The following is a 27,983-nucleotide window of genomic DNA, read 5'->3' on the forward strand; positions in this document are numbered from 1 at the left end:
GCTCGCGCAGCAACAGAGAAATAGCACAGCCCCAAATAAATAAACGAAAAGAAATGGGCCCGAGGCAATTCCCCCGTCGTCCAGTGAGTGGCTAAGACTCGGTGCTTCCACTGCCAGGGGCCCAGCTTCAATCCGTGGTCAGGGAAATAAGGTCCCACAAACCGTGTGACCAACCTAGACAGCATATGAAAAAGCAGAGACGTTACTTTGCCGACAAAGGTCCATCTAGTCAAAGCCATGGTTTTTCCAGTAGTCATGTATGGATGTGAGTTGGACTATAAAGAAAGCTGGGCACCAAAGAATTGGTACTTTTGAACTGTGGTGTTGAAGACTCTTGAGAGTCCCTTGGACTGCAAGGAGATCCAGCCAGTCCATCCTAAAGGAAATCAGTCCTGAATATTCACTGGAAGGACTGATGCTGAAGCTGAAACTCCGATACTTTGGCCACCCGATGCGAAGAACCGACTCATTGGAAAAGACCCTGATGGTGGGAAAGATTGGAGGCAGGAGGAGAAGGGGACGACAGAGGATGAGATGGTTGGATGGCATCACCGACTCAGTGGACATGAGTTTGAGTAAGCTCCGGGAGTTGGTGATGGACAGGGAGGCCTGGCGTGCTGCAGTCCATAGGGTTGCAAAGAGTCGGACACGACTGAGCGACTGAACTGCACTGAACTGAGCTGAGGAATCTCGCCCAGGCGGCTGTGCAGCGGCTGAAGCGGGGAGCCCCGCCCCCAGGATAGCCCCGCCCCCAAGAGGGGAGCGTCGCCCCGGGGCCACGTGCGTCTCCTAGCAACCGTCAAACTTAGTTAGGAGGCGGGTCCTCGGGCCTCCCTACCGGCGGGGCGCACAGACTGCGTCCTAGTAGCCTTCTAGCCGAGTCGGCTGTGGAAGCTGACCGACGTCGTGGTCCGAGCCCACGTGACTGGCCAGCGTGTCTCCAAGCAGGTGCCGCAGGTACCCCCTACACACCCCACCCACCCGGCCCCCAGTGCATCTGGGCAAGCTCCTCAGCGTTTTCCGGTGGCCCCGGGCGGATCTAGCCTGGACGGTCCTGGCCCCCCTTGGTGTCAGCGTGCTGTCCCCGGATGACAAGCTCACACTGGGCTTGGGTACAGCTAACCCGAGACCGGCTCTGCGGGAGCAGAGGGGGCTTCCTTCCTACCCCTCCTTGCGCTTCCTGGGGAATGGGACTCAGGCCCCCGATGGACGCTGGTGAAAGGAGCCACACCTAGGAGTGGGAAGGCGGGCCGCTAGTTGGAGGAACCGGCTGTGTATCGTGATTACTGACGGCACCATTTTCTGTGTTTCCTCCAGTCTTGACTGGGTTCTCTCTGCGTGGCCGGCAGTGTCCGAGGCCTTGGCTGGTCGCTGGGGACGGAGCAGGGCACTCGAAGAGGAGGGTGGGTCCCCTGCGGGATCTCAGCTTCCCTTCAGGAGCCCTGGGGTGGCCGCAGCGCCTCCCTTTCCTTGCAGCCGCCTGGGCCTCCCTGCAGCATGTCGCTGCAGGCCTGGGAGTGGGAGGACGAGGACCAGGCCAGCATGGGCCCCGCGTCCTCCATGGGCAGCTTTCACCAGTCGGGGAGCGAGTGTGAAGCCGACGAGTACCTGAAGGACAGGGCCTGGGCCCAGGAGTCGGACTCAGACCACCGGTGCAGCAGCGAGTCCCCAGAGAGGCCCGCCAGCGCCTTCACCTCCCACATGCCCCACGTGGTCCCCTGCACGTTCATCATCTCTCTGGCCTTCCCGCTGACTTCAGGTGAGCCATAGGGCCGAATTCCACCACGCTCTGCGGGGAGGGGTGCACCACTGACCTTTGCCACGAGTTTGAGGCTCCCCTAAGTGGGGTGGCCGATGCCAGGACCAGAGGTCCAGAGAGAAACCGTCCTGTTAGGGCTCACTGTGGGCCAGGCAGGGAGTGGTGTCACAGACTCAATCCTCTCAAAGTCCCAGGAGGCTCAGTGCGGTCAGTCAGTTCAGTCACTCAGTTGTGTCCGACTCTTTGCGACCCCAGGGACTGCAGCACGCCAGGCCTCCCTGTCCATCACCATCCCCGGAGTTCACTCAAACTTATGTCCATTGAGTCGGTGATGCCATCCAACCGTCTCATCCTCTGTTGTCCCCTTCTCCTCCTGCCTTCAGTCTTTCCCAGCATCAGGGTCTTTTCCAGTGAGTCAGTTCTTCGCATCAGGTGGCCAAAGGATTGGAGTTTCAGCTTCACCATCAGTCCTTCCAGTGAATATTCAGGACTGATCTCCTTTAGGATGGACTGGTTGGATCTCCTTGCAGTCCAAGGGACTCTCAAGAGTCTTCTCCTGCACCACAGTTCAAAAGTATCAATTCTTCGGTGCTCAGTTTTCTTTAGGGTCCAACTCTCACATCCATACATGACTACTGGAAAAACCATAACTTTGACCAGATGGACCTTTGTTGGCAAAGTAATGTCTCTGCTTTTTCATATGCTGTCTAGGTTGGTCTTTCCTTCCAAAGAGCAAGCGTCTTTTAATTTCATGGCTCCAGTCACCATCTGCAGTGATTTTGGAGCCAAAAATAAAGTCTGTTTAACTGTTTCCTTTGTTTTTCCATCTATCTCCCATGAAGTGATGGGACCGGATGCCGTGATCTTCGTTTTCTGAATGTTGAGTTTTAAGCCAACTTTTTCACTCTCCTCTTTCACTTTCATCAAGAGGCTTTTTAGTTCCTCTTCAGTTTCTGCCATAAGGGTGATGTCATCTGCATATCTGAGGTTATTGATATTTCTCCTGGCATTCTTGATTCCAGCTTGTGCTTCATCCAGCCCAGCGTTTCTCATGATGTACTCTGCATAGAAGTTAAATAAGCAGGGTGACAACATACAGCCTTGACGTACTCCTTTTCCTATTTGGAACCAGTCTGTTGTTCCATGTCCCGTTCTAACTGTTGCTTCTTGACCTGCACACAGATTTCTCAGGAAGCAGGTAAAGTGGTCTGGTATTCCCATCTCTTGAAGAATTTTCTACAGTTTGTGGTGATCCACACAGTCAAAGGATTTGGTGACGTTAAGAAAGCAGAAGTAGATGTTTTTCTGGAACACTCTTGCTTTTCCCATGATCCAGCGGATGTTGGCAATTTGATCTCTGGTTCCTCTGCCTTTTCTAAATCCAGCCCTCACGTCTGTAAGTTCACAGTTCACATACTGTTGAAGCCTGGCTTGGAGAATTTTGAGCATTACTTTGGTAGCATGTGAGATGAGTGCAGTTGTGCGGTAGTTTGAACATTCTTTGGCATTGCGTTCTTTGGGATTGGAATGAAAACTGAACTTTTCCAGTCCTGTGGCCACTGCTGAGTTTTCCAAATTTGCTGGCATAGTGAGTGCAGCACTTTCACAGCGTCATCTTTTAGGATGTGAAATATCAGCTGGAATTCCATCACCCCCACCAGCTTTGTTGTAGTGGCTGGTGATGTTATTTATGCTTTCTGCAGATAAAGAAGAGATTAAGGCACTCCCCACCCCCATAAGCTGATTGTGAATCCCCTAATTCTGGGTTTAAATGCAGATTCTCAGATGTACTGGATCAAAATCTACTTGTAGATTTTTAATGATGGCCATTCTGATCAGTGTGAAAGGTTGTTGTCGAATCACACAAAGACGCCAGGATTCTTGGCCCCCAGAGGAGAAGAATTCAATCCGGGGCCAGAGACAAGGCTTGATCACTCAGAGCTTTTGTGTAATAAAGTTTTATTAAAGTATCAAAGAGATAGAGAAAGCTTCTAACATAGGCATCAGAAGGAGCCAGAAAGAGTACCCCCCTGCTGGTCTTCAGCTGGATGTTATAAACTAACAGTGTGTTTATAAAAGAAAGGAATGTCTTAAAACTCAGAATGGCACCAGGCCCCTCACCCATAAGATGCATTTTGGGATAATCTTGGCACCAAATGGTTCATTCTGGGCCATAAAATGATTAATTTGAATCTTGAAGAAGGGCAGATCACCATACAAATAGTTTCGTTTACCTAGATTAGGGGAACAATATCTGAGTATAATAAACTGGTTTGTCAAGTAGGTTCTGAGCCAAGAGGTGGAACCGGCTTGAAGACAGAGTTTGGGGTAAATGCATAATACATTAGCATAGCTTAAGACAAACATTTCCATAAGACAAATGCACTGGTTATCTCTAGGTTTGAGAATAGTTAACTTCAGGTGAAACCAGGTGTCATCATGGCAACACAGTATTTTAAGAGAAACCTCCTTTTAAATTTGTATAGAAAAGGACAAAATATCGCTAGTTTGTTTCCTCCTGCCGCTTGTGAGAGATAAAAACGTCTGACACTTGCAGGCTGTTTCCTCCGCTTGGAGACCCCTGGCCTCCCTGCCTGTTACCCTCTCAAGTGTGAGGTGACACCGCTTTGTACTTTGCTTTTCCATTTCACTGGTGGTTGTGACACATGGAGCACTTCCCACGGGCCTCTTGGCCATCTCTGTGTCTTGGAGAAATGTCTGTGTCTTCTGCCCATGTTTTGATTGGGTTTTTCTTTTTTTGATATTAAGCTGTATGAGCTGTTTGTATGTTTTTGAAATTAATTCCGTGTTAGTAGAATCTGTTGCAAATATTTTCTCCCAGAAAAGGTTGTCTTTTCATTCTGTCTGTGGTTTCCTTTGCTGTGCAAAAGCCTTTAAGTTGAATTAGATTCCATTTGTTTAGTTTTCTTTTTATTTCCATCAATCTAGGAGACGGAGCCCCAAAAATATTACTGCAATTTATGTCAGAGAGTGTTCTGCCTATGTTTTTCTCTAGGAATTTTACCCGGTCTTAAATGTAGATCTTTAATCCCTCTGAGTGTGTTTTTGTGTATGGTGTCAGAAAATGTCTTCATTCCATCCTTTTGTGCAGCTGTGCAGTCTCCGGGCACCACTTACTGAAGAGGCGGTCTTTTCTCCATTGTTATATTCTCTCCTCCTCTGTTGTTTATTAGGTGACCACAGGTGCGTGAGGTTCGTCTCTGGATACTCTATTTTGTTCCATTGATCTGTATTTGTACCATAGTGCTTTGATCACTATAGCTCTGTAGTGTAGCCTGGAGTCAGGAAGCCAGAGTCCTCCAGCTCCGTTCCTCTTTCTCAGTAATACTTTGGGTATTCAGGGTCTTTTGCGTTTCCGTTCAAATTTAACCTTTTTTTTGTTCTGGGTATGTGAAGGGTGCCACTGACGATGTGAAAGGGAGCGTGTGGAGTCTGCAGTTTGCTTTGGGTGGTGGCTCCCCCATCCAGTCGCACGTGGTCCGTCCCTCTATCTGCGTGGTCTTCAGCCTCTTCCGTCGCATCTGAAGTGTGTGGAGCACGGCCTCTTGCCACTGAGGCAGGTTCATTCCTCAGCACATCACACGGTTCTCCATTTTCTGACATGTCTTTTTTGTTGTCCTGCTTGAAATCTCCGCCCGTGGTGATTAATTCAGCATCGCCTTGTAGTTCTGCTGACGACTGCTTCAGATATTCTGTAAACTGTTTGCTTAGATGTACACCATGTTCAAAACTGACCTACCTTTTCTTGGAAATTGAACTGTCTGTCACTGGGTGTGACCTCCTTTATGTATAATGGTATGTGTGTGTATAATGGTCTGTTGATACCATGCAAACATGCAAAAGGTACCTGCAAACACCGCCCCCAAGAATACTGGTGGTTATTTGATCACCTTCAACCTCGCATCTCTTGCAGGCTCTCTTAGACTTGTTTTTCTTATTTTGGCCCTTTCTCCAAAGGCGTTTATAAAATAGATCGCTGTGCAGCTCCACTTAAAGAGACCTTGCCTGAAAGTATTTTTACAGCATCAGTATCTTTGAAGAACCTATCTCTTTGGTTAGGTATAAAACTCTAGCTTCAATGTTTTTTCCTTAAATACCTGAATATTTATGAACTTATCCATGAATGTTTATTCAAGTTGTTTGTTTTAGAAAAATGAGACCCTACGTATCCTATTTTACAACTTGCTTCTTAAAACTTTGATGGTGTATCTCAGATGTCTTATCGGATAGTCGCAGACTTGGTTTGCTTTGTCGGTGTTGGTTTTAAACACCTGTGTGCTGTAGCGGTCCATCCCGAGTGTCTAATTTACCCTGCCCCGTGTTGGTGAACATGTAAGTTGTCTCCAATTATTCAGCAGACATTGTTGTATGGACATTTCTGGGCTTATGTGTGGATCCTTGTGTAGCCTGAATCTCAAGAAGTGGAATTGCTGGGTTTAAGATGTGTGTTTATATTTTTTGGATTGTTGTTCAGTCGCTCAGTTGTGTCTGACTCTTTGCGACCCCACAGACTGCATCATGCCAGGCTTCCCTGTCCTTGACTATCTCCTGGAGTTTGCTCAAACTTATGTCCTTTGAGTCCGTGATACCGTCCCACCATCTCATCCTCTGTCGTCCCCTTCTCCTCCTGTCCTCAGTCTTTCCCAGCATAAAGGTCTTTTCCAGCGAGTCAGCGGCCCAAGTATTAGAGCTTCAGCTTCAGTCCTTCCGGTGAATATTTGGGGTTGACTTCCTTTAGGATTGACTGGTTTGATTTTCTTGCTATCCATGGGACTCTCAAGAGTCTTATCCAGCACCGCAGTTTGAAGGCAGCAATTCTTCGCTGTCAGTCTTTTTTTAGTCCAACTCTCATAACTATGTGTGACTACTGGAAAAACCATAGCTCTGACTAGATGGACCTTCATAGGCAAAGTATCATCTCTGCTTTTTAATATGCTGTCTAGATTCGTCATTGCTTTTCTTCCAAGGAGTAAGCACCTTAACTTTCTGGATAGCTAATGTCGCATTGCCCGCCTTTTTTGGGATCGATATTGTTGCATTGCTCGCTGCCGTGCTGTAGCATCTGCAAACCTGTGGATAGGCAGTGAGAGAGTGTGTGACCTGCTGGCCCGCGGCGGCTTGAGTCTGGAGGCAGGTCTGCGAAGCTGCCAGCTTCCTCGTCACCTCCCCTCACCAGGACTCCTCCTGCCCCTGAGGACGGCTGTGAGAAGCTCATTCCTGGAGACCTTGGGGGCACCTCCCATGTTCAGCAGCCTCCTGGGGGACACACCATCGACACTTTACAGTGAGACCTTTAAAACTGTCAGTCTTATAGAAGGCGGCTCAGAGGAAGCCGTGTGGGGTTCCTGAATCATCTCGCGGTGTTAACACTCAGCCTGGAGGTCCCAGCTGACGGTCAAGGCCAGGCCTGGGAGGCTGCGCCTCTTGGGGAAGCCCAGACTCCCTTTGTGTCTGCCCGCCCCGCCACCCCACGTCTCACAGCTTCCTTGGTGGGGTTTTGGTGGGCTCAGGCTGGGGTGTCTGCCAGCTTTGTCCCTGCACGACTTGCTGACAGCCCCTGGGATATGCTGGTACCCCACAGGATACCCCCACAGGATACCTCCCCAGGATGTCCCCCAGGGTACTCCCCCGGGATATCCCCCAGGATACCCACCCAGGGTACCCCCCCCAGGATACCCCCTGCAGGATACACCCCCAGGATATCCCCCAGGATACCCCCCAGGGTGCCCTTCCAGGATACCCCCCAGGATACCCCCCAGGATACCTCCCCAGGGTGCCCCCCAGGGTACTCCCCCAGGATATCCCCCAGGATACCCACCCAGGGTACCCCCCCCAGGATACCCCCTGCAGGATACACCCCCAGGATATCCCCCAGGATACCTCCCCAGGGTACCCCCCAGGGTACTCCCCCAGGATATCCCCCAGGGTACCCCCCCCAGGATACCCCCTTCAGGATACACCCCCAGGATATCCCCCATTCCCCAGGGTACCCCCCAGGTTACCCCCTGCAGGATACCCCCCCAGGATATCCCCACAGGATATCCCCCATCCCCCAGGGTACCTGCCCAGGGTACCCCCCCAGGATACCCTTCAGGATGTGCCCCCAGGGTAACCCCCAGGATACCCCCCAGGGTGCCCCCCCAGGATACTCACCCCCCAGCCCACAAACCCCTACTCTGGTCGTGTTTGCGCCGCTGATGTTGCACGGATCCCGTCGTGCTGTGATGTTTGGTTTTAACACCTTTATGGGGATGCTGGCCTCAGAGTCGTGAGCGGAGGGCCCGACACACACCCTCACGCCGAGCGGGTGGCTGCACAGGCCCCCGCCTCCGGCTCTTCTTGGGAGCAGGGAGTCGTGGAGACGGCTCTGCCTTCCCACGTGAGGTTAGGGCAGGACTCACTCCATCTGTGTCCTCCAGGTCATAAAGGGAAATTTTCGAGTTTGGTTGAAAAATACAGGCGACCGCCTAAAACGGACAAGCCCGTGGCAAAGGTTCACCGCTACTACCACGTCGAGTACTCCCTCCTGCCGGACGGTGCGGAGCCTAAGAAAGTCGACGTGCTGCTGTTTCCCACCGTGGCCAAAGTGTTCCTGGACTCGGGAGTAAAGGTGAGCGTGCGTGTGTGTCTGTGTCTGTGTGTGTCTCTGTGTGTCTGTCTCCGTGTGTGTGTGTGTGTCTCCGTCTGTCTCTGTGTGTGTGTCTGTGTGTGTCTCTGTGTGTCTGTCTCCGTGTGTGTGTGTGTGTCTGTTTGTGTCTCTGTCTCCGTGTGTGTATTTGTGTGTCTCCGTGTGTGTCTCCATGTGTGTGTCTCCGTGTGTGTGTCTCTGTGTGTGTGTCTGTGTTTGTGTGTCTCTGTGTGTGTGTCTCTGTGTGTGTCTCCGTATGTGTGTCTCCGTGTGTGTCTCTGTGTGTGTGTCCCCGTGTGTGTGTCTGTGTGTGTGTGTCTGGCCTTGCATGTAGTCTGATAACCATAAGAAACAGCAGGAGCCACAAAGAATGCTGGCTTCCCCTAGAACTTGCTGGAAATTCAAGACCTTGGGCCCCACCCGAGATCTACTGAATGCCAATGTGCAAGAACCTAATAATGGCGACCCAAGGGTTGTCTGTGCAGGTATCTTCAACCTAAGAATTTCTTTGGTGTTTGCAGAGTTCTGGCAGCTCTTGCTGTTTCTTCGTGTGTGTGCGCGTGAGTATGGGCGTCTGCTCCTGCGCGCGGGCACGCTGCGCTAGGGCAGGCTCGGGGCAGGATGGAGAGCCCCTGGGAAGGACATCTCTGCAGGAATTGCTTTTACTTTTATTTTTCCGAGGAACCTAGAGGTGCGCAGGCCCCTGTTCCCGGCACCCATTTCCTGATTCCCGACGAGAGCTGGGAGCCAGGAGAGGTCGGGACACACAGACAGACAGGCGGAGGGCCGGGCCCGGCTCGCCGCGCCAACGGTCAGATCTTGGCCCCTGAGAGTCTCTTGTCCTCTCACACAGACCATCAGGCCGTGGCAAGAAGGGGACAGGGTCTGGGTGTCGTGGACCCAAGCTTTCAACATCAACGTGACCAAGGAGTTACTGAAGAAAATAAATTTTCACAAAATCACCTTGAAGGTCTGGGACACCAAGGAAAAGGTTTCGAAAAGAGTCAAGTATTATCGGCTAAAGCCTTCCGGGTTTATGGAAGACATGGGATCTTCCGGTAAGTCAGGTGTCTGGGTTTGACTTGAAATGTTCCCAGGACGTGGTGGCTTCTCACCAGTTGACAGCAGAAAGCCCGCGTCCCTTAGTTGGGCGCGTCTGGTTTTCAGGGGCCCGTGCTGGCGTCCGTCAGCACAGTGACACCTCTGTCCGCTCTCAGCGCTGGCCAATGACCCTTTGAAGCCCCAGGTCGTGGCTGGCTCCTGCCGTGCCCACCACTCTCGGCCACCGCTGCCCCCAGCCCAGCGCCTGCTTGGTGACCCTGCCTGGTGTGGCTCTCCCAGGGCTCTCTACCCTCACCTGCCTCCTCCGTCTGCACGCACGTTTTCCCCTGTCTCCTCTCTGCCGCCCCGCTCCCTGACCTTCCTGTATCACCCCTAAGACCCTGGCGCTTGGCAGCTCTGCGGCTTTTCACGGCTGCCGCGCGTCTTTGGGAACCAAGTCTGATGTCCGAGTCCAGTCTCGAAGGCATCGTGCCCCCGGCGCCCCGAGCCTTCTTTCTCATCATCACCATCACCTGCACCCCAGGTCCAGCCCTGACCCCTGAAGACGCGAGGCTTCTCCACATTGCAGGGCCAGCCTCGAGGCACCAGGGGCTCTTGGCCAAATTTCTTGTTCCCAGAGTGCCGTCCATCCTCCAGTACCTCGGCCGGTCTCACCTCTCTCTGCCGTCTTCTTTAGCCTTCCCTCTCCCCCTCTGCCCCGCTGGCCCGCCCCCCACTGACAGGTGGGGCGACCCCGAGGGGCGTCGCCCTTGGTAAAGGGTGGGTCCCCTGCCCACACAAGGGTGACAGAAGCGTCTCTAAGAGGGCAGGCGGTGGTGCCTTCCTTCCAGTGCAGGGTGAGCGCCTAACGCAGCACAGGCACCTGCCTAGGGACCCTGCCTGGGAGAAGCCGGTGCCGGCGGGCTGGGCGGGTCCTGGTGTTGGGAGGCGGCGCCCCCGGCGGCTCCCCCGGCGGCTCCCCGTCTTACTGCTCCAGCACTAACTGAGGGGGACACTCGCCTAGGGGATAAGCAGTGTTTCTGATGAGCCGAGTCAGCCATGCGGTCTCCTCCTGTGTTCTAGAGGAAGTGAAAAATTTGGTTTTAAGTCAGAGAAGATTGTCTGAACAGGGCGTTCACGTCAAAGAGGAGCAGTGCCAGGACCACGCACCAGAGAAGCTCGAAAAACCGAGAAGATCCTTGAAGCCAGCGCACGGTGAGCGGAGGCGGCCTTCGTGGGCGCGCCGAGCGCGGACCGGCGGGAAGGCGGGGTCCCGGGTGACGCGTGCGCACTGGCGTCCGCCGGGGGCCTCGTGCTCCGCACCGAATCACTGCAGTTGATTCTTTCATTTTGGTCACTTACAAAAAACCCGTCTCTCAGTGGAGACATTCCATAGCTTTCGTTTGTTTTTTAGAACAGTCAGGAAATACAGAAAAGCATAAAACACGCAGGGAACATAACGGATTGTTCCGTCACCAGCAACAAACACTGCAATGTCTTGGTTATCTCGTTATGGCAGATTCTTTTGTTTTCGTGCTGAGATTTTTTTTTTTTTTAATACAGATGAGGTTATTCTGGGTCCATAATCTTCTAGTGTGAGATCATTGCATCCTCACCGTCTATTTCCTTAACAACTTTCCATAAACTTCTCGTGTGGTGGCTTCAGAGTGTTTCATGCGCTAGCACCACTGTGGTTTGCTTAACTGTTTGCTGTCGGTGGGAATAAAGGAAACGGGAGTGTTTTCAGGAGTCTCTAGTGTGAACAGCGCTGAAGCGGCTGGCTGCATAGATAACAGACTTCTGTTTTGTTCTCTGAGGAGTATTACATGAGGATCTCGAGGCCTAGTCTTGCCTCCGTTTTTCCAAATAATCATAGTTATCTCTATATTCATTCATTCAGTCGTGTGTCATCCGCAGACATTTTGCTGAATGCTTGGGGACTGCGGCTCGGGGGCTGGCGCTGCAAACGTGTTCAGGGCCCTCATTCTTGGTGAGCTCGTACAGAGTGGGAGGCTTGGAGACGCTGGCTCATGTGGTCGGGTTCCCTCCCAGCAGATGCGGAAACTCTTCCCGGGAACCCCGAGGACCACGAAAAGCTACTCAGGTCGGAAGAGCTTGCCACAGTCCAGTAAGGAGGGCCCCGTGCTGTTTTTCGGGGTGTGGGAAAGGGGCCTCCTCTTCTTCTTGCCCCGCAAGCCCCCCTCCCAGAGTCACGTGGAGTTTTGGTAGTCTCACTTAACCAGGAGCTCACGCAGTCCAGGTGGGGGCACAGAACCGAGAAAGGTACTCTGAGTCCTCTGAGCCTGTGTTATGTGTCAGGCCCCTGCTTCTGTGTGAAGCAGTGCATTTCGTATTACCCTCAGCTTCGTCACTCTCCATCTCCATTCGGCATCACCATCTCCATTTTCTCCATAAAGGGACTTCGCGGCTAAGTGGTTGGCACAGAGTTATAAAACTAGAATCCTTGGGAGGCTTGGGGCGTTGGTAAAGCCAGGATCCCAACCCATACCACTGGACAGCTGAGTCCACTGTGTCTCCTTTCGGAGGGCAGTTGCTCTCGGACCTGCTGGAGCCTAAGGGGGAAACCAGAGAAGGGGACTTCTCAGACGCTGTGGGGACCGGGGGGCGAAGGGAGATCCGCCTCGAGACTTGGGGGGATGGCATGGGAAGGACCCAGAGAACTGTCATTAAACAAAAGGCTGTATTGAAGCCCAGGAGATTCACAACACGGCATCAGTTTCTTCTGTTCAGCACAGTGACTCAGAGCACATCATTTGAAAATGTTGGTTAAAAGTGTTTTTTGCAGGAATTTATAGATTTATTTGGAGAGAATTGACATTTTTACATTATGAAGTTCCCCCATCCGTGATCATGGTTTATCTTTTCACCTAATTCTGTTCCTCCTTTATGGCTTTTAATAGGGTTACTTTTTTTTTTTTTTTCCCTGTAGATGTTGTGGGTAATTCCTGTAAGTGAATTCCTAGATATTTTAGAGTTTTCAGTTTATTTTATTTTAATCAATAATATATTTTTAATCATTATAATTGATAGTGCAAGGTTGTCTGCAGAGTAGCAGCCTCATCATTAGTGGGACTTTGTTAGGGGTGGGAGTCTCAGGGCCACCCAAGGCTTGCTGACCTACAATCTGCATTTTTTCAGTGACATTCCCTGGTGACTCAAATGCACGTTGAAATTTTAAGAGGCAGTGCTTTAAAGGAAGGCAGTGTCATCTTTTTGAGAATCTACTCACGTTCAATCCAGTAGATAGATTCTCAGCTCCGATCCCTAGTTTGTCTCACTTCCCTATATTTTTCTTTCTCTTTGTGCATTTTCTAGATGGGGTGATTCCAAACCGGTTTCTTCTTTGGGAGGGGCAACCACGACGGAGGCGAAGGAGCTAATTGAGAAGCCATCACTTAGCAGCTTGACAAACCTGTTAGAGAAGCAGAAATTTCAGAGTAAGTCAGGGTGGGATTTGGGGACTTTGTAGTGTGACTGGGCCTGAAAGAGAATTATGAAATGTTTCAGATTCAGAATTCTTCGATAAGGTTCCCATTTAATCAAAAGTGAAAAATACTCGGTGCAGCTTTTGACTGGCTCAGCCTGTCTCGCCGCTGGGCCGTCCACCATCCTTTGCCGCCGGCGTTTCTGGGCTCCTGTCCATGGTGTTCTGTGTATGTGCTTAGTGGCTCGGTCGTGTCTGGTTCTGCGGCCCCAGGGACTGCAGCCGCCAGGCTCCTCTGTCCACGGGATCCTCCAGGCGAGAATACTGGAGTGGGTGGCCATGCCCTCCTCCAGGGGATCTTCCCAACCCAGCGATGAAGCCCAGCTCTCCCACATTGCAAGCAGATTCTTAACCATCTCAGTCACCAGGGAATGGGGGACATGAAAATCTGTAATACTGACCAGAGACGTCCAGAAAGTTAATTACACCTCCATGTGATCAGTGCTGTGTAGGATAGGTATGTGGGCTGCGGCGTGTGTGGAGAGACCCTTTGGAAGCTGAGAAGGTGCGGGCTTCTTAGGGTGGAACCGGGGAAACTGCATCCCAGGTCCCAGGAGCCGCTCTTGGAAGCGTGTATCTGAGAGTCAGGCTCCCAGCGAGGATCCTCGGATCCCTGAGTCCACCTCCTCCTCCTTGGCTTAGATTTCCTCACCAGGTTTTCAGCAAACTGTTGAGTCTCCAGGGTCCTACAGCGAGCACACAGGACACTTGCCCCCTGTTCCCATCCGCTCGGCTGTAACTGCAGCAGAGCATCTCCTTAACCCATCCCTGGGTCGGGAACATCCCTGGTGGAGGGAATGACAACTCACTCCACTGTTCTTGCCTGGAGAATCCCCACGGACAGAGGAGCCTGGGGGCTACAGTCCATGGGGTCACAAAGAGTCAGACATGCCAGGGCAGCCCTGAACCTGCCTCTTTTCCTGTGATGTATTTGTGTCAATACATGCTATTTCAAATCCTAAAAGATGATGCTGTTAAACTGCTGCACTCAATATGCCAGCAAATTTGGAAAACTCAGCAGTGACCACAGGACTGGAAAAGGTCAGTTTTCATTCCAATCCCAAAGAAAGGCAATGCCAAAGAATGCTCAAACTATCGCACAATTGTACTCATCTCACACGCTAGTAAAGTAATGCTCAAAATTCTCCAAGCCAGGCTTCAACAGTATATGAACCGTGAACTTTCAGATGGTCAAACTGGATTTAGAAAAGGCAAAGGAACCAGAGATCAAATTGCCAACATCCATTGGATCATCAAAAAAGCAAGAGAGTTCCAGAAAAACATCTGCTTTATTGACTTCACCAAAGCCTTTGACTGTATGGATCACAACAAACTGTAGAAAATTCTTCAAGAGATGGGAATACCAGACCACCTTTCCTGCCTTCTGAGAAATCTGTATGCAGGTCAAGAAGCGACAGTTAGAACTGGACATGGAACAACAGACTGGTTCCAAATTGGGAAAGGAGTTCGTCAAGGCTGTATACTGTCACCCTGCTTATTTAACTTCTGTGTAGAGTACATCATGTGAAATGCCGGGCTGAATGAAGCACAAGCTGGAATCAAGATTGCTGGGAGAAATATCAATAACCTCAGATATGTACATGACACCACCCTTATGGCAGAAAGCGAAGAAGAACTAAAAAGCCTCTTGATGAAAGTGAAAGAGGAGAGTGAAAAAGTTGGCTTAAAACTCAACATTCACAAAACTAAGATCATGGCATCTGGTCCCATCACTTCATGGGTAGATGGGGAAACAATGGAAACAGTGAGAGACTTTATTTCCTTGGGCTCCAAAATCACTGCAGGTGGTGACTGCAGCTGTAAAATTAAAAGATGCTTGCTCCTTGGAAGAAAAGCTATGACCAACCTAGACAGCTTATTAAAAAGCAGAGATATTACTTTGCCAACAAAGGTCCGTCTAGTCAAAGCTATGGTTTTTCCAGTAGTCATGTATGGATGTGAGAGTTGGATCATAAAGAAAGCTGAGCGCCTAAGAATTGATGCTTTTGAACTGTGGTGTTGGAGAAGACTCTTGAGGGTCCCTTGGACAGCAAGGAGATCCAACCAGTCAGTCCTAAAGAAAATCAGTCCTAAATATTCATTGGAAGAACTGATGCTGAAGCTGAAACTCCAGTCCTTTGGCCACCTGATACAAAGAACTGAGTCATTGGCAAAGACCCTGATGCTCAGAAAGATTGAAGGCAGGAGGAAAAGGGGACGGCAGAGGATGGGGTGGTTGGATGGCATCACCGACTCGATGGATGTGAGTTTTGGTAGGCTCCGGGAGTTGGTGATGGACAGGGAGGCCTGGCATGCTGCAGTCCATGGGGTTGCAAAGAGTCAGACACGACTGAGGAACTAAACTGACTAACTGATGCCAGTCCGGCCTCTTCGCCCCTCCTGGCCTCGCTGAGAGCCATCTGTTGGTCACCACTTTCGTATTGCTGCCAGCGGCGGTGACCGTCCTTGCTGGGGCTCCAGCACACGCAGGAGGCTCTGGGCGCCTGCCCTGTGGGTTCCTGGGTGTAGGACATGCTCGCTGGTCTGTCGGGAGATGCTGCTGGTGTAGTCCTGGTTGTACCTCCTTGCCCTCCTGAAGGCAGCACCGAGAATTGCCACTTCTCCTCTGCATCACCCTCACTTGGCAGGTCAGGGCCCAGTTCCTGATCCGCGGGGTCGGGAGCATCTGGGAGTCCTCGCCTTATCAGTGTGTCTTCATTTATGCTCTTCTGTTGCGTTGAAATGATTTTTCCTATTGATCCCAGGGCTTACTTTTTAGGGTCTTTTGAATGATTCTGCATAGTTCGCGCACTGGAAGCGCCACAGGCTGGGCTGTGTCTCCCCGTTTCCCACACGGGGGCTGTCTTGTCATGCGCAGCAGGCGTTCACCTGTTCCTCCCCAGTTCGTATCCGGGGGAGCAGTCTAGAAACCTGTGCTTATCCAGACGGCAGTCTAGTCTCCCGAGTATCCTTCTAATCGTTGTGAAGTTTTTCCACCTCAGTCTGCAACTCGTTGTGCATATGGCATGAGGTGCCCGGTGGTTTAATTTGCCTCCACACGGACAGTCCGTGTCCTCAGTCACGCGCCAATGGGAAGCGCGCCCTTAGGCCCCTGGCGCGCCCCACTTTGTGTGCCTGTTCCTGGGCGTTTGCCCAGCACGGTCGGTCCCGTCGGTCTTTCCGCCACGGAATCAGTAGCTTGCGGTTTTAGTCGCCCGGCGCCTGCGTTCTGTCATCTGAGCTGGGTTCTTGGCTGAGCCTCTCATGGACATTTCCCTTCTCTCTTCGACAGACAGGGGGATTGAGGCTCAGATTGGTCACGGCGTTTGCCCCACAGGAGGCAAGGAACTGGTTCTGGAACTGTGATGGCTCAGCTCCAGGGCCCAGCTGTCAGCCCTGCGCCATGGTTAAGGGCCAACGTGGAGGAGAACTTGGGTGTTTTCTGTGGCTGGTGTCGGCACGGCAGGCTCTGGGCAGCGGTGGGTGGGGGGACCAGGACACCCCCTCATTTCCTCCTGCTCTCCACAGGTGGACGCCGCTGGGGAGGGGCAAGAGCCTCTGACTCCAGGGAGCCCTCCCTGACGCTCTTCCCTTCCTCTGATCTCACAGCTAAGCGGAAAGAGTCAGATGGCAGGAGAAAGTCGCAGAGGAGGAGGAGGACATCTCACTGGGAGGACGGCACAGATATGCGGCTGGCGGGCCCTGCAAAGCATGGCAGCTTTTCCATCCAGCTGGAGGTCCTGCCGCTCCTGGCAGGTAGGCGCCCGGAGTCCCGGCAGGAGGGCTATGACGGGACGCCGCGGGGACCGCGCCCCCACCTGGCGCCACCTCCACACCCCGGGGGTGAGCGGCCTCACTGTTGAGGGCGGGACACGGAGGCACAGAGAGGCCACACGCATCATCTGGGATCCCACAGCAAGCAAGCGAACCCAGGATTCCAACCCAGGTCTGATCGCAAAGTCCAAGCAAACGTGAGGGTAACAGACGGCCCGGGTTTGTTTGCTGAAGCGCTGCTTTGTACGAATGCTGCTCCTAAGACATCCAGTACAGGAAATGGGGACAGGTAAGCAGCGTTGACGTCCTGCCGCCGGCGTCTCAGGACCGACTCTGACCCAGTGAACTGGTGGTGCTGGTGCTGGTGGAATAGGGCGTGGTTCTCATCATCACTGTTTTTTCGGTGTCAAACAGCTTCCCTGAGGACACACAGCTTAGGGGCAGAACAAGGGTTTGTGTCTTTTGCTTTGCAAGATCCATCCCAATTTATAAACTAGGTTTGATTGAAAATAAATAGGTATTCTGTCCATGTGTTTAAATGATGGAAAAAATTAGCTGATTGAGTAAAATTATCTGACTTTGTCTTAAAAAGGTAACGTGGAGGGAATCCTTGTTTCAGAGAAAGGAATCCTAGACTTACTTCACTCTGCGTTTTTTGACCATCAGGGTGAACTAGCCGTCTTCTGGGTGATCTGAAGAGGAAGCTTAGGAAGACTCAGAGGGTCACTCTCCAGGTTCAGGAATGCTGGGAAAATTCTTGTTCCCATAGGCACTTGGGTTGATGTTGATATGTTCTGAGGAAACACTCTTAACTTTTCAGTTTGTACTTCCAGACAGATTTTTGAAGATCAGTTCCACCCAAAGTGAGTTTTCAGGGACTCTTCGTGCACTGCCCGAGCCCTGTCCAGAAGGACTGTGCCTCCATGCAGCCGCCCCGAGACCCCGCCTGGGGCAGCGTCCTGGGTTCACGCTGCTTCGTGAACCGCTGCTGCTCCAGGTGGGTGGGCCCCAGGGACCTGCCCGGCCGGCTCCTGACTGCAGTGAGGGGAGGGGGACGCCCGACTGAAGACACGCCTGCTGGAGGGGCGTGTCTGGCAGGCCAGCCGAGAGGTGCCTGGGCTCCCCTCCCCGTAAGCTCTGCCGTGATGGCTGTGACTGCAGGAGTGACGCACCGACTGTGGTTCTGGCTCAGCTGCTTCCCTGCGGGCTGCCTGCTTTCTCTGAGCCTCAGTGTCCTCATCTGTGAAATGGGGACAGTGACTCCCTTCCCCCCAGGGGTCTAGAAAGGATCATAAAAGATGCTGTGTGTGAACAGCTCTGCAGGGAGCCCTGCACACAGCGGGATCAGACAGGCTGCTGGTGAGGAGGCTGCTCCTTTGCCAGGACGGCTGCTGATGGGGCCGCTGCACACAAGGTGCCTCCAGCAAGGCAAGCAGAGACCCCTGCCCCCCGGCACTCACACCACGGTCTGTGGCCACAAACTGCAGATGGCCGTGGCTCATCAAGCTAACTGCAGGCTGCTTTTCCCATAAAATATAATAGCATGAGATTGATGCTTTTAATCTGTGGTGTGGAGAAGACTCTCAAGAGTCCCTTAGATGGCAAGGAGATCCAACCTGTCCATCCTAAAGGAAATCAGTCCTGAATATTCACTGGAGGGACTGATGCTGAAGCTGAAACTCCAATACTTTGGCCACCTGATGCGAAGAACTGGCTCACTGGAAAAGACCCTGATGCTGGGAAAGATTGAGGGCAGGAGGAGAAGGGGATGACAGAGGATGAGATGGTTGGATCGCGTCACTGACTTGATGGACATGAGTTTGAGCGTGCTCCAGGAGTTGGTGATGGACAGGGAGGCCTGGCGTGCTGCAGTCCACGGGGTCGCAGAGATTTGGATGTGACTGAACGAGTGAAAAACAACACATTCCCAAACTAGCACGATCATGTTTGGTCATCTTCAATTTCTGGTTAGGCCACAGGCATGGAGCGCCTTGGTGGTGAGCGAAGCTTCCGTGTCTGGAGTGGGCTCTTCCTTTTACCCACAGTGGAGAGACCACACGCGCCACGCAGGAGTGGTGTGGACACTGGCCCCGCTACTCTTCGGCTGGAGTCCTCGGATGATCCCTCGACACGGCTGACCCTGTCAAGCTGAAGTGCAGCGGCTGTCCGCGCACGGGCCTGCTGGGGGCCACTCGCTCTTGCCGTGTTCCCTCCGTGAGACGGCGGCTGTCACCTCCGGCGCTTCTGCCCCGGGGATACGTGGCGCTGTGTGAAGCGTGTTTGGGGCTCACAGGTGGGAGTGGGAGGCTGTGAACGTGCCACGATGCACAGAATGGTCCCCACGACAGAGGACCACCTGTCCCCAAGCGTCAGTAGTGCTGAGGTTGAGCCGCTGCCCAGGATCCTGGCTGACACCGCCTGAAACGTCTGAATGCGGCTTTGAGTAGGTATTTGCATTGGAGATGAAAAGCAGGGAGAGATTAGAAAGCCTTCCTCAGCGTTCAGTGCAAACAATGGAATGGGAAAGACTAGAGATTTGTCAAGAAAATTAGAGATACTAAGGGAATATTTCATGCAAAGATGAGCACAGTACAGAAATGGTATGGACCTAACAGAAGCAGAAGATACTAAGAAGAGGTGGCGAGAATACACAGAAGAACCATACAAAAAAGGTCTTCACGACCCAGATAACCACGATGCTGTGATCACTCATCTAGAGCCAGACATCCTGGAGTGAAAAGTCAAGTGGGCCTTAGGAAGCATCACTACGAACAAAAATAGTGGAGGTGATGGAATTCCAGTTGAGCAATTTCAAATCCTAAAAGATGATGCTGTGAAAGTGCTGCACTCAATATGCCAGCAAATTTGGGAAAACTCAGCAGTGGCCACAGGACTGGAAAAGGTCAGTTTTCATTCCAATCCCAAAGAAAGGCAACGCCAAAGAAAGGCAATGCCAAAGAATGCTCAAACTACGGCACAATTGCACTCATCTCACACGCTAGTAGAGCAGTGCTCAAAGTTCTCCAAGCCAGGCTTCAGCAATACGTGAACCATGAACTTCGAGATGTTCAAGCTGGTTTTAGAAAAGGTGGGGGAACCAGAGATCAAATTGCCAACATCCGTTGGATCATTGAAAAAGCAAGAGAGTTCCAGAAAAACATCTACTTTTGCTTTCTTGATCATGCCAAAACCTTTGACTGTGTGGATCACAACAAACTGTGGAAAATTCTTCAAGAGATGGGAATACTAGACCACGCAACCTGCCTCTTGAGAAATCTGTATGCAGGTCAAGAAGCAACAGTTGGAAATGGACATGGAACTACAGACTGGTTCCAAATCGGCAAAGAAGTACATCAAGACTGTATATTGTCATCCTGCTTATTTAACTTATATGCAGAGTACATCATGAGAAATGCTAGGCTGGATGAAGCACAAGCTGGAATCAAGATTGCCAGGAGAAATATCAATAACTTCAGATATGCAGATGGCACCACCCTTATGGCAAAAAATCAAGAACTAAAGAGCCTCTTGATGAAAGTGAAAGAGAGGGAGAAAAAGTTGGCTTAAAACTCAGCAGTCAGAAAATGGAGATCATGGCATCTGGTCCCATCACTTCATGGCAAATAGATGGGGAAACAATGGAAACAGTGAGAGACTTTATTTCCTTGGGCTCCAAAATCACTGCAGATGGTGACTGCAGTCATGAAATTAAAAGACGCTTGATCCTTGGAAGAAAAGCTATGACCAACCTAGGCAGCATATTCAAAAGCAGAGACATTACTTTGCCAACAAAGGTCCGTCTAGTCAAGGCTGTGGTTTTTCCAGTTGTCATGTATGGATGTGAGAGCTGGACTATTAAGAAAGTTGAGCACTAAAGAATTGATGCTTTTGAACTGTGGTGTTAGAGAAACTCTTGAGAGTCCCTTGGACTGCAAGGAAATCCAACCAGTCCATCCTAAATGAAATCAGTCCTGAATGTTCATTGGAAGGACTGATGCCGAAGCTGAAACTCTAATACTTTAGCCACCTGATTCGAACAACTGACTCATTGGAAAGGACCCTGATGCTGGGCAAGATTGAAGGCGGGAGGAGAAGGGGACGACAGTGGTTGGATGGCATCACTGATGCAATGGACATCTGAGTTTGAGCAAACTCCGGGAGTTGGTGATGGACAGGGAGGCCTGGCGTGCTGCGGTCCATGGAGTTGCAAAGAGTTGGACACGGCTGAGCGACTGAACTGAGCTGAACTTGCATTGCTGCTGCTGCTGCTGCTAAGTTGCGTCAGTCGTGTCCAACTCTGTGTGACCCCATAGACGGCAGCCCACCAGGCTCCCCCATCCCTGGGATTCTCCAGGCAAGAACACTGGAGTGGGTTGCCATTTCCTTCTCCAACGCATGAAAGTGAAAAGTGAAAGTGAAGTTGCTCAGTCATGTCTGACTCTTAGCAACCCCATGGACTGCAGCCCACCAGGCTCCTCCATCCATGGGATTTTCCAGGCAAGAGGACTGGAGTGGGGTGCCATGAACTTGCACTGGAGAGTCCTAAACTGGGCGGTCTTCTATGAAAAGGCTGACGAAGTCCTAGAACACAGGTCATAATCAGCGATGGCCTTAAGTGGTTGGTCTGTTGCAGAGAGTCACAAGGGTGCAGGGAGGGGTCCTCCAGGAGGTGCCCGTGGCCCCCGCAGACATACCCAGTCTGTGCCCAGGACTTGTTCTGGAAGCAGCTGCTCTCTTTGAGTGCGAGTGCCCTAAACATATGCTTACCAGCATCGTGAACAGAAGCAAATCGGTCTTTTTGTGCACGGACCCTATGCTAGCAGAGCCCACGAGTCCGTCACCTTCCTGCACGTAAGGCGTCGTCATCCTCTTCACCCTGAGACGGGCGGGATCTGTGCCCCTCTTGCACACGAGGATATGGAGCTTCAAAGAGCGTGTGACTGCTTGTAGGTCACACGGCGACTAACAGATCTAGGGTTTGAAACTAAGCAGGCCCCTCTGCTTGCAGAGCTGGGGCTTAGCTTTTTTGTGTGGTTTTTTTTTTTTTTTTTGTGTTCCCCAGTATGCCTCCTCCCGCTGAGATGTATGGGCCCCTTTTAGGAGAAAAGTGTCCTCCAGCCAGTGTGCCCTGCAGCAGGCCAGGTCCTGCGTCCTTTCTGCAGTCACACTGCTGCAAAACCGCAACGACTGAGCCCACACGCCGCAACTACTGACGGCCGTGCACCCAGAGCCCCTGCTCTGTGACGAGAGAAGCCGGGGCACCGCGACCAGGGAGTAGCCCCCGCTCAGCTGCAAGCAGGAAAAAACCCACGCGGCCGTGAAGACCCAGCACCCAGCCCAGCCAAAAATAAAGAAACGAAAGCGTTTTCAACAAGGCACACACTTAAATCCTCTTCGGGAACCTATGAGGCCTCAGTGGAGAAAGGGGTGCAGACATGGTGCCTGTGGGCCTTCCCCAGTTGTGACCGGTATCTCGGGTTTTCCTCCTCGAGGTCTGACTTTGTCTTCGGAGCTCCGGTTCCCCGGCCCCTCTGGCCTGGTCTCAGGGCTGTCTTTGGGAATCGGCTTGCCCTGTCTGTCTGTCCTCAGGATGGCAGTCTGTCGTGAGCCACAGCAGCGGGAGGTCGGCCAACATCTTAGATTGTTTCTTGACGCTGAAAACTGAGGTTCCCCTCATGACAGAAGAGCAGAAGCAGGATCTGAACCCCATGACCATAAAGATCAAGTGCGTTTCTTCCCTCCCGTCACAGCCCGTGCCCATCAGGGAACTAGAGGTGAGCGCGAGCTGGGCTGGCTGGGGTCGGAGCAGCCCTTCCCGGCCTTCCGCCCCTCACCTGCCGTCCCCCGTCCCCGGGGCCCTGGTGACAAGTACCCTCATCGGCCCTGTCTCAGCACTTAGGGTCACTCAGCCAGGCCCGGAGGATGTCAGGTTCCTGGGGCCAGGAGTCCCCCAGCCTGAGGTCTCTCAGCGCGAATTCTCTGAGGCCAGGGTTGGAAGTTGGAAGTGGATTTCTCCAGAAAGTCTTCATTATTTCTTTTGGGTACCAGTGAAGCCATAGCAACCCACCCAGGATTATTGTCAAATACTTTCAGCATCGGCTTTATTTCAGGAAAATAAACAGTGCCCTGGTAGCAGCGGTGTGTGTTCGGACCACACGCTGTGCAAACGGGCAGCTTCTGATGCTGGAGTCTTAGCGCACGCAAGCTTTCCTGTCTCCGTGTGGACACAGGCCTGCACCTGCCAGGCCTCTTACACTCAGCCCCCAGTTCTGTGTGGGCGCTCTGTATGCTCAGGGTGACCCATGCCAGCCCCCCGACCTGCCTGTCTGGGACACACGGGTTCCCTGTCCTGAAGGCCTCTCCTCTCCGCCTTCTCCGTGCCTGGCCCCTGCACGTGAGGAGGCACGGGGCCTGTCCGCGTGGCACTGGCCATCCCGGGGATGGTGGGGGGACCTCGGGGCTCGCTGAGCCCTGCCAGCCGCCACGTTGGGGCCCTGCACATGGCCCTGGGTCCTCGCAGTGGCCTGAAGAGCGGGCTCCGTCCTTGGGGCTTGTGGATGATGAACCGAAGACCACAGGGGCTGTCGGTTGTGGGGGGCGGGGGGCGATGAGCCCGGTGCTGATCTGAGCCGCTGGGCGGGGGCTGCCTGGAGGGCAGGGGGATGGGGACAGGGGGTGACCCCCGGCGCTGCCGCCGCAGCGGCTGTGCAGCCCCGTGTACTGCAGGTACCAGTTCCACAGGGCCCCGGTGCACTGCACGGAGGGCCAGCCGCACGGGACCCACGTGCACTTCCAGGACGTCAACGTCATCTTCCTAGGGGCCATGCACCCCAGCGACCTGAGGGAGTACCTGGAGGGGCCCCCCATGGTGGTAGAAGTGCACGACCGGGACCGCAAGTCTGAGGGCTGTTCCCGCAAGCCCACCCTGTTTGGGGAGGACCCCCTGGATGCGCACCTCAACCTCCAGGCCCTCATCTCCCCCAGAGACACGGAGAGCAACCCCTTTGAGACCCAGGAGAAGATGTGGGACCCGCATGGCGTGGCCCAGGTCAGCTTTGCCGACCTCCTCCTCGGCCACAAGTACCTGAACCTGGCCGCCCCTGTGCGCAGCTGCGAGCCCTGGGCCGCCCCCCTGGGCCACGGCCGCAGGAGCAGGCACGCGGCGGGGCCCCGGGGCCCCAGGGACGGCGTGCCGCATGGGCTGATGCCGCCGGGGGACTACCTGGAGGCCAGCTGCCTGCTGAAGCTGCGTGTGGATGTGGCGGTGCCTCTGCGCGGTGGGCTGGGCGGCGCCGACCCCGCGCTTTCCCGGTTCGGCCGCGTGGTCTTCGTGTTCGAGTCCAGGCGGCTCTCCCTGCTGCACAGCCTCCTGCAGGACGTCACCATGATCAACGCCAGGGCCTTGGCCCTGGACTCCTACCCGCTGGAGGACATTCAACAGATCCTGTCCGCCTTCAAGATCCGGGTGAAGACCCAGGAGCAGCCCGACCTGGACGTGCTCACCGGCGTCCACCTGCTGGACGGGAAGGTCCACTTCCTCGTCCTGGAGGGCCTGGCCGACCACGGCCTCCAGCGGCTGTGGGCCCGTCACCAGAGCCGGTACGTGGGCCGCCTGTCAGGCTGGTGGAGGGCGCGTTCGATGTCAAGCTCAGGTTCAGCGTTGCCGCCGGTGGAAGGCGTCCGTGGATTCAGGGTCGTGTGTGTGTGTGTGTGTGAGGCCCAGTCGCATCTGAGTCTTTGTGACCCCATGGACTGTAGCCCACTAGGCTCCTCTGTGGCATTCTGCAGGCAAGAATACTGGAGTGGGTTGCCATTCCCTTCTCCGGGGGATCTTCCCCACTCAGGGATCAAACCCACATCTCTCAAATCTCCTGCATTGGCAGGTGGGTTCTTTACCACTGAGCCACCAGGGGAGTGATGGACCCTTTACGATTTAACTAGACTGCAGTTGTCTCTTCTTACTCAGATTTCACCACAACAATCTTTTGGTGGTTCATTTCGGTTTTCAGATTCAAATTTCACGTACGTGAAAGCATGGCGTGTGCGTCTTTGTCTGACTCACATCACAAAGCACAAGATGGGCCCATCCGTCTGGGAGCTCGTGGCCGAATCTTGTCCTCTTTCGTGGCTTCGTAATACTCTGGCGTATCTATAGGTCACACCTTTATCCTTTCATCTGTTGACGGGCACTTACAACAGCCACACCTGGGCTGCTGTGAATTGGGGTGCATATATATTTTGAAAGTATCGTTTTCATTTTCTTTGGCTAAATATCCAGGAGTGGAATTGCTGGATCATCTCGGAGTTGGAGCCTCCATGCTGTCTTCCTCAGTGGTCAGCACGCCCAGGCTCCCCTTTTCCGCATCCTCCCCGACGCTTTGTTTCTTGTCTTTGTGATGATAGCCATTCTGATGGGCGTGAGGGGCTACCTTGTGGTTTTGAGTTACATCTTCCTAATAACTAGTAATATTGAACGTATTTTCCTGTGCCTGGTGGCCACGTGTGTATCTTCTTTGGAAAAATGCCTCTTCATGTGCTGTGTCCAGGTTTTAATTGGGTTGTCTGGTTTTCTGACATGGAGTGGCATGGTTCTTCATATATTGGATGTTAATATCGGATATAACACTGGGTATTAACCCCTCATCAGACACATACTTTGCAAGTGTTCTCCCCCATCAGTAGGTTGCCTTTATGTTTCGTTGCTGGTTTCCCTTCCTGTGCAAAAGCTTGGAAGTTTGATTAGGTCCCATTTGCTTTACTTTTGCTTCTGTTTCCCTTGCCTGAGTGTGTGTCTGTGTTTAATCCCTCAGTCGTGTCCAACTCTTTGTGACCCTATGGACTGTACCCCACCAGGCGCCTCTGTCCATGGGATTCTCCAGGCACGAAAACTGGAGTGGGTTGCTATTCCCTTCTCCAGGGGAATCTTCCTGACCCAGGGATGAAACCCGGGTCTCCTGCATTGTAGGCAGATTCTTTACTCTCTCAGCCACCAGGGAAGATAGACCAAAAAAAATATTTCTAGGACCAGTGTCAAAGAGGTTACTGTTCTCCTAATAGTTTTATGCTTTCAGGTCTTGTATTTAGATCTGTGATCAATTTTGGGTTTATTTTGTATATGGTGTGAGAAAATGTTCTAATTTTATTTTTTAACATGTAGCTGCACAGTTTTCCCGGCACCACTTATTGAAGATAGTCTTTTCCTCATTATATATTCTTGCCTTTCTTGTAGAAGAAAAATCTATTTTTAAGAAGCTAAATTGTAAAGCTTTCAGATAAGACAGGAAGACGTATTCATGATCTCTGAATAAAGACTTCTTAAATAAGACAGAGGTATTAGAATAAAGGATAACAATGACATCTTTGGCTATATTAAAATGAGTAACTTCTCTTCATCCAAAGACACTATAAAAAGAAGCCACAAAGTGAGAAAAAGTATTTGCAATGTCTGGAGCTGGTGCTCTTGAGTGTGAAATGCCTGTGAATAAGCAAATAAGACGTCCCAGTGGAAGAATGGGCAACCAGCAAAGGGGCACCACCCCCCACAGCCCGGCACACACATCCTTGCGGCGGGCGGCGCAGGCTGCCTCTAGTCTCCCCGGGTTCGAGGAGGTGGAGGACCTTGAACGCAGCAACACGGCGGGGACAGGGGGCGCGAGGGGCGGGGAGGACGCAGGGCTAGGGGCCGGGGGTGGGCGCTGGGACCCAGCCGTCTGGTTCGCCGCGTTTTCCGCGCCAGCATCCCTGGCAGAGGCAGGAGCCGGCTGGCGCGCTCTCGCCTTGCAGGGTCCCGCGGGCGGAACAGGGTCCCTTCAAGGCGCTCTACAACTCGCAGCTGCGCTTCCGCCGGCGCCTCTACGCCGACCTGGAGACGGTCCTGTACCGCGTGCGGCTGTTCCGGCCGCTGGCGCAGCTGGTGCAGCAAGCGGCGCTCTACGTGCGCAGAGCGGTCCCGCCGCAGGTGTTCCAGGCGCTGAGCAGGTGCGGGCGGCTGCGCGGCCGGGCTTCCCCAGCGTCCCCGGGCTCGGGAGTCAGCCCTAAAGGAGGGAGAGGGCCGGGCAACACGGGGGCGGCCCCGTGCCCCTGTTGGGGCGCCGTCCTTCTAGCTGCGCTGACACGGGCTCTGTACCTAGTGCCCTTCCCCTGGCAAGAAGGAGCCCTGAGCCCCACACCCCTTTGGCCAGCCTACTGAGGACCTTCCACGCACAGTGGGGCGGGGGTTGATGCAAAGTAGGCAATAAGGCCACCTAAACCGAAGAGCAATGGCACCCCACTCCAGCACTCTTGCCTGGAAAATCCCATGGACGGAGGAGCCTCGTAGGCTGCAGTCCATGGAGTCGCTACGAGTTGGACACGACTGAGCGACTTCACTTTCACTTTTATGCATTGGAGAAGGAAATGGCAACCCACTCCAGTGTGCTTGCCTGGAGAATCCCAGGGATGGGGGAGCCTGGTGGGCTCCCATCTATGGGGTCACACAGAGTCGGACACGGCTGAAGCGACTTAGCAGCAGCAGCAGAACCGAAGAGAGAAGTGGAGCGGCACGTGGACGGGTAGCTGGGAGGCCTGGGAAGGAGGCCTCCTCCCGAGACCTGCCCCTGTGGGCACAGTGGACAGAATCTGACACCTCGTGCGTGCGCTGTGTGACCTGGGGTCAGCTCTCCGCCCTCCTCTGCTAAGATGGGGGTGCTCAGATCTGCAGTGCCAGGTGAGTGAGGCTGAGCAGGGGCACTTCTGCTTTCCAGGATCTACTGCATCTGCCGTTACAGCTCCAGGCTCAGGGAGGTGATCACGGGAGACCTGCTGCCCTCCTCGGCCATGATCAAGGAGCTGAGCCAGGAGTTTGGGATGCCCATGTCCCAGGGAGACCTCACAGAGCAGAAGCTGCTAGCCGTGGCCCCTGCCCCAAGTCTCGAGGACTTGCGGAGCCGGAAGTCCACCCTGGCGTCAGAGATCCACTCCCACCAGGAGAAGTACCTGCGGTGGCGGAGCAACGTGATCCTGAAGAGCAGGGACCAGAAGGCGAGCCTGGTTCAGGTGGGCGCTCCCCCGCTGGCTGCGAGCCTTCCTGGGCCGGGGCCGCATGGCAGGCTGCGAGGGACAGCCAGCCTCTGGCCTGTGTGGATTCTCCTGCCCAGGGACCCCAGGCCAGGCAGTGCTCGGTGAAGGGCACAGCCATGCCAGGTTGCACATTTCCTCCTTCCTTCTGGCCCTGGCAGAGCTCATCCTTCCTCAAAGGGGGAAAGAAACACTCTAAG

General features: G+C 53.2%; 1 protein-coding gene across 1 annotated transcript in view; it reads left to right on the forward strand.

The window, feature by feature from the left end:
- Window positions 1-700: 700 nt before the first annotated feature.
- The window catches only part of KIAA1257 (KIAA1257 ortholog), a 35,700-nt gene continuing 8,417 nt past the window's right edge, over window positions 701-27,983 (forward strand). Inside the window, exons 1-11 of the mRNA XM_027522485.1 lie at window positions 701-1,759; window positions 8,200-8,390; window positions 9,262-9,466; window positions 10,533-10,664; window positions 11,505-11,577; window positions 12,786-12,907; window positions 16,564-16,710; window positions 22,318-22,502; window positions 23,429-24,327; window positions 26,512-26,706; window positions 27,471-27,762. Of these exons, the coding sequence (XP_027378286.1) occupies window positions 1,498-1,759; window positions 8,200-8,390; window positions 9,262-9,466; window positions 10,533-10,664; window positions 11,505-11,577; window positions 12,786-12,907; window positions 16,564-16,710; window positions 22,318-22,502; window positions 23,429-24,327; window positions 26,512-26,706; window positions 27,471-27,762 (2,703 nt within the window). The 5' untranslated portion in view covers window positions 701-1,497. The remainder of the gene's footprint in view (window positions 1,760-8,199; window positions 8,391-9,261; window positions 9,467-10,532; window positions 10,665-11,504; window positions 11,578-12,785; window positions 12,908-16,563; window positions 16,711-22,317; window positions 22,503-23,428; window positions 24,328-26,511; window positions 26,707-27,470; window positions 27,763-27,983) is intronic.

The sequence above is a fragment of the Bos indicus x Bos taurus genome, chromosome 22 (genome assembly GCF_003369695.1).
Source record: "Bos indicus x Bos taurus breed Angus x Brahman F1 hybrid chromosome 22, Bos_hybrid_MaternalHap_v2.0, whole genome shotgun sequence".
Taxonomy (NCBI): Eukaryota; Metazoa; Chordata; class Mammalia; order Artiodactyla; family Bovidae; genus Bos; species Bos indicus x Bos taurus.